At 38.9% G+C, this 6,573-nt stretch overlaps 1 protein-coding gene across 1 annotated transcript; it reads right to left on the bottom strand.

Annotated features, from left to right (window-relative positions):
- Positions 1–696: 696 nt before the first annotated feature.
- On the bottom strand, positions 697–2,723 carry LOC122690318 (ubiquitin carboxyl-terminal hydrolase 26-like). Its single transcript, XM_043897375.1, has one exon. It carries the CDS (start codon positions 2,721–2,723, stop codon positions 1,806–1,808), a length of 918 nt encoding a protein of 305 aa, XP_043753310.1. The 3' UTR covers positions 697–1,805.
- Positions 2,724–6,573: the final 3,850 nt, after the last annotated feature.

The following is a 6,573-nucleotide window of genomic DNA, read 5'->3' as shown; positions in this document are numbered from 1 at the left end:
GGTGCTACACAAGTTGAAGAAATCTCATTATTGTGTCTTCAACACCTCCCACAGAGATAATTAATTCAACCTAGGAAACATCCCCCTGCCAACCTCAGCAATCTTTAGCTTCCATTCAGACCTCTTTTTAGATACGCTGTGTTCTGAACAAACTTATTTCCCCAAACTTTAGAATCTGGTTTTTCTCTCAGAGGCCAGTTTTAAACTTTCTCACACCACTGATTCTCATTCACCTCTTCTAAGGACCTCCAGAATGGACAGCATCAACATGCTCTTGGGTTAATACAGCCATACTAGAACCATATCCCATCCACAAGGGGGGCTCACCCATGCTGGAAAAGGTGGGACTGAAAGTTCAATCCTTTTATATGATGTAAGAAAGTCTCTCAGTACAAATCATTTGTTAATAGCAAAGGTACAAGGCATTACATGTTCACTGCCTCAAAGATGGCAAAAACCTAAATTTTTAAGCACAAGCTTAATATCAGAATTACTAAATCCCTGAATTACATGGCACTTCAACAGAATATGACCACCTCAGGATCCATGAGGCTTTTACCAAGAAGCAGATCATATCCAGGCACAGGTTTTTTGACACTGTATCAAATCAGTAACAAGACTTTGAAATCCTACAAGTACATTTTAAAGCATGTATGAAAAAAAATAAAACAAAGCATGTATGGTTTACTCATTGAGGAATAAGGCCACCATACTATAAAGTAAGTAAAAGAAATCTGGAATTAGTCTTATAAAGTTGAGTGAAGCTTGGTCAAGACTTCAGGTAAAGTTCTGGTCACAAATATTCCTTTTAGGCAGTGCAAGTGTCCCTCTGAAGAAAATGGCATGGTGGTCTGAGATAACCAAGAACACTGTGCCAGCAGACAAACAGGAAAACGTGTTGAATTTCTTGCGGGCAAATCAACTTCTCCATTCTCAGGGTTTAAGCTTGACGGTATATAGCCCTTTTGGCATTAAGGAAAAGTTAAGCAAACAATCTGTAGACTTGATAGGGTGTTCAGTCTCATCTATGTACGCCCAAGAGGATGCATAAACTACAGGCTTCATTTAGAATTTATTGCCAGGACCCTAGCAACTATTGTTTTATTGCCAGGACTTCAGCAACTAGTTTTTTCATTAGTTTCGCCAGAACTACAGAAACTGCTTTTTCCCATCAAACTGCTGAATCTGATCAGCAGAAGAGTAATTCTGTGTCTTTTGATGTTAATATTAATACACTTACAAAGGAAAGGTATGAATGAATATAAGAAAAAAGGTGATCAAACTCCTTTACAAAATATAAACAATTCAAATATACAACAGGAAAATACACCAAGATACTCTACACACTATGGTAGTGATTCTCCAACTTTCTGGAAGCTCGCCATCAAACTGCCGCCTCTCTCCTCAGTTTTGGAATTAGTGGGTCCATGGTGGAATCAAGAAACCGCATCTCTCACAAGTCCTTCCATGTTCCTTATAGTACTGGTTTGAGGACCACACTCAAAATTCACTGCATTAGTAGAATATGGAAAGCACAGTTCTAGTCTAGTAGGGGAGATGAATATTTATCAGCCAGAACCGTGGGCTAAGGTATCTCTATCAGGGTTAGAACAAAGATTTATTTTCAAGTAAGTGTTTCTGCTTGAACTTTGGTCCCGGATGCTAGTTGCTCCTTTGTGCTTGGCTAGAGTTGAAAGTTTTCCTTCCATGGAGAAAGTCATAGCCAGAGAGGCAGTCAAGCAGATTTGTGCAATTTAAGTCTGTATTTCTTCCTACTCTTGAGAGGTCTTCCCTGCCTCTGTGCTTTAAGGTGGGGAGCTCTCCCTTTCCAACAGCTCTTCAAAGATCTCATTATGCATGTAAAAGAAAACATACCCGGAGGAAAGTCTAGCTTTTTGCATTGTGGCCTCTTCGATATTTGACACCTGCAAATCATTGAAAGTGAACCACTCCTGCCTCACAAAGTCGAAGGCATCACAGATATAATGGCCTGAATTTAGGCTCTTCCCAAGATGGCTGAGAACACCAATGAGCCGGTAGGCCTGAGGATCTTCCATCTCAGCTTCTCCTTTTGGTTTCTTGGATGCAGTTTCTCTCTTCTCTCTACTTAAAGAGCCCTTTTTTCCAGACTTTTTTTTGTGACCCGATGCACCTGGGGAGTTCACCTTGGTTCCCTGGACGCCTGATTCCTTTGATCTGAGTTTCTCTGTGCACTTTTGCTTTCGAATCTTTGGCTTTGGAAAGCTTTGAAGCAGTGCCAGCCAAAGGGCTTGTTCATAGATTTTCATCCTTTCTTCATCTGGGGTCTGTTCAGCCACTGAGGAAAGTTCTTCTGAAATTTGGGCTTTCTCATCGTTATCTTTGGTGGTCTTAGCCACAGCCTGAAAATCTGCAAAGATATTGATTCTCTCGTCCAGTAGTTTTGGATTTTCAGGCACTTTCTGACATATATCTGGGTTGCTGATGGTTATATCTCTCAGAGGAAATGAGCCATCTTCCATATTCATCATTAAGGCCATAGCTAACAGCTCTCTTGCAATGATTATTGCATCTTCTGAGTCTGCCCATGCGGAATCTAGTATCTTTACTACAGAGTATTTTCCGTGGTCTTTTTGTTTCTCTTCTTCTCTTGAACCTTCATGATGAACATCATCTTTTTGTGGTTCGGACTCTTCATCTGGTACAATGTGTGAAGGCAAAGAACCCATGAATTCCAAGGCCATCTTTGCTGAAGCTCTCAACTTACTGATAGCTGTAGAATTTATGTTTCGAAAGATTTTTAAAACTCTGAGATTTGTAAGATGTGTTTTCTTGTTTAAAGGAAATGGTGGTCTGGTATTTTCATTGCAATGGGAAGATATCTTTAAATTTTTGGAAATAATGACTTCATGGTCATCCTTCTTTAAGGGCCGAAACTCAACAAAGTTATAGCGCTTCAGATGAACAATAAAGACCCTAGGTAGCCTACTGAATTTATACATTTTAGAAGATTTCCTGTGTTTACACTGTTCACATGTATACTCAAGATTTTCTGTTCCAAAGAAAAGATCAAAACTAGACTGAATAGAAAATGGAAGTGCTTGCCATTCTTGGGGAAGATTGATGGAGAGGTAATTGCTGAATTCTGTCTTAGAAACAACGTGCCCACAGGCTTTACAAGTAATGGAGCACAGCAACTCAAACTCGAAATTAGTGACGACAGGACAAAAGAGGGCTTGCCTGGCTGCACTGCCAACCAAAAACGGTTGAGGTAAATTTTCTTTCTCAGATTTAACTTCAGTCTTCCCAATTGTGTTTAATTTTTGCATGTTTTCTTTCATCTGATTTAAATAATGACCTAAAAACTCATGGGCATCATTCTGCTTGTTGCCAGAGAATATCTCTGCAACTGCTGAAATGGTATTTTTAACATTCTCAAGTAACCTCTTTTTGATATTTACGTTATAAATATCTTTCAAGACAAACAGCTGTGCCAAGCACATGCTAAGTGCATCAGGGGGAATTTTACACCATGGGAAACTCCGATTGAGTAAGTCATCAGCAAATGATGGAATCAAAAATAAAGACTGTATAACTGCATTCATGTAACAGGTATTTCCCAAATTGGGGAGGCCTTGCCATAGTTTCTCTGGGTAGTAGTCAAGAGTCAGTTTGAGTCTGTCCGAAAGCGGGTCATTCTTATCATACTTTGCTTCTGACGGAAATGTGAAATATATATTCTCAGATAGTTTTTGGAAAAGATTAGTGCCATGTAGGTAAGGACTGGTCTTAAATAAAAAGTCTAAATCTAACTTATTCTCCTGTTTTAACCCTTTTAACTTCAGTTCCTTCTTCTCACTGTGGCTTACATATCTTAATGGGTGTGTCTTGGATCTCCTCTTTCTCACTGAGCTACTCTCTTTTTGGGAATCCAATGAGGGCTTCTTCATTCTCTTCCCATATCCATCTTCTAATAACTGTTCATAGGTAGATGTTGGTGATTCTGATGAAGATGAAGGTGAACGCTTTTTTTCTTTCTTAAAAGACCGACTACCTGACTTCTTACCCACTTTTTGAAATGAAGTCTCATCAACTGTCTTCTGTACTGTTGTGCTGGCAAAGGCACTGCTATCCACATCGGGTCTTATGGGTGGTGGAAGATCATCTTGATGGACTCTATCCAGGAATGCCTTCAATTTTTTGACATCTGTAGAGGATGTTCCTTCCATAAACAAGAAGCTATTATCTTGGAAAGTTAAATACAGGTGATTCACTTTTTCTCCATAGGATCTCATGATCACGCTTTTAATATTATTATTTAGTTCAAAAGTTGTGCTTTCTCCATTACCGAAATAGACCACCAATCTAGTTTTCTTCTTTTTTCCCGCTGCTTCAACAATTGCTTCCTTCGGCTTAGGCATCCCATTCTTCCTGGTCCATATTTGGACAAAACCATGTGCTACCACAGGAACCATGGTTTTTCTACAAATAAAATACACCTATCTTGAATAATTGACAATCTTAACGTTCCAATATGTTGGCAAGTTCGCCTCTGGAGACAACACCAAAGAAATAGTTCTTTAGTTCTGATCCTGTTTCAAGTGTTTATCCTAGAGTCTCTTCGGGCTCTGGATAATCCAGCTCTCTAGTGATAAAACCAGTATGCTTCAAGAGCTATCCACGGTTGCATGAGGGCAGAGTCTTGATTCCCAAAGCAAGGCCTCTATGGAAAAATAAATCAAGAAAAATTATTTAAGTTATCAGAGAAATGCCTGGATAGACTTCAAACCTGACTCTCACACTAAATCTCTTTTCCACTGCAATACTAGATTCTATCCTGATTAATTTCCACACTTCAACTGAAATCATTAAACACTTGGAAGACTTTCAGTACATAGCTGAAGGGCATAATGAACAGTGTCTCAAGTGTATGTATATGATATGCTAATCCCCCTGTAACAGAATGACCCCACAGGCCAACCACGATAAGTGAATAAGAAAGTGAGAGGCCCTATGCAGCCCTCAACCCAATAACAGATGGACAGTTGAATCTACTTCCTTCCAAATCCTGTTATGTTCCTTTCTTACATGTAGCACCAGAGTAAGTCCATACATTCTACCCCATGTAGGGTGGGGGCCTAACTACCACTGCTTAAAGCAGGTGTCAAAGAATTGACTAACTCCAGCTCTGGCCACAGGGTCCATATAACCTTAGCTAGCTCCCTGTACTCAAAACCAGCCGGGAAGGATTAGATGTACTTAATCACTCAAAACTTTAAATTTCTGAATAACTCTGTAGTGAACCAATCTGAATTAATGAATAGCTCTGCACTTAGCACTACAAATGTTTTTTATCAGAAAGCATATGTCCAAGAATTGATTGGAAATTATGTTTTCTCCCTACATAGTTAAATATTATTCCTGAATCTTGTCTATGTTATTAACTTGCTCAACAAACCCTATCTTTATGAATAATACTAAATGAACCTTCTGCTTGATTCCTATCCACATTATCAAAAACTCAAAATTGGTGAAGCATACAGTAATGAGATGTTTGTTTTATCAAGTATTGTATCTATCAACCTACGTTTACTAAAGTAGGGATTGCACTCATCCATATAAAAAAGTGCATATGAATCCAAGTGAGAATGATTATGCTTATCATGGTGGAAATGGGGCCATAAAAACTCTGAAGCACAACTGCAAATTCAAGTGCTTGGATTATTTATAGTTCACAGTCCTACTACTGGTGCTAAGTAAGAGTTTAAACTATTCCTCTCCACAAAAAGTCTTAATTGCTCCTATTTCAACCACTTGAGAGAAACTACAACCCCAGAACCACTTCTAGTTTGCATTTCAAAATGCTGTGATCCCAGTTGATCTGTATTTATCAAAAATGGTTATTCATTCTTTCAAATGATAGCCAAGATGATCTAGACTCTCATGGCATTTCCACTCTTTGCTTTCAGAAACACAGTGTAGAGATGTGTTTCCAAAACAATGGCTCTACTTGTCATACTTCTTCCCAGTTCAACTTGCTTCCATTTCATTCCCAAATAAAGGAGACTTCTTTGAGTCCACCGAGCACTGGAAATGAAGATTAAGGACTGTGTTGCTGATACAGTTTAATGGTCACTGCTCACTTCCTAGCACCTCTTTAGCTTAAATCTCCTTTCTCGATTCTGCCTCATTACTCAAAGGCTTTTAGGGTTTCCTCTGATTGGTAGGTTTGGGGGAAGATTTTACACTAAAATGTATCAATTCTTTAAAACTCATCTGGAGAGAACTTTGTGACTATTCTATACAGCCTAAAGTAAACTTCAGCAGTATGATACTCTTCCTCCTTTGCCAGCCCCTCCCCAAATTCAAAACATATGGATGACAACTACATTTAAAAGTTATTAAAGTCAAGGTGCTTTTCTCTCATTTTGGTCCACAAACTCAGTACATTAAGTTTGATTAATCATCGACTAGTGCAACACACTGGGCTAGCAGCTGATCTCAAAGTATAGCCAGAAACCCATAAAGTTGCACTACTCCTACATATTTGGAGACATGGCCTACAGTGTCAAGAACTTGATCCAAAGGTAGAAA

The sequence above is a fragment of the Cervus elaphus genome, chromosome X, assembly GCF_910594005.1.
Source record: "Cervus elaphus chromosome X, mCerEla1.1, whole genome shotgun sequence".
NCBI lineage: Eukaryota > Metazoa > Chordata > Mammalia > Artiodactyla > Cervidae > Cervus > Cervus elaphus.
This window is presented reverse-complemented; position numbering and strand designations above follow the sequence as displayed.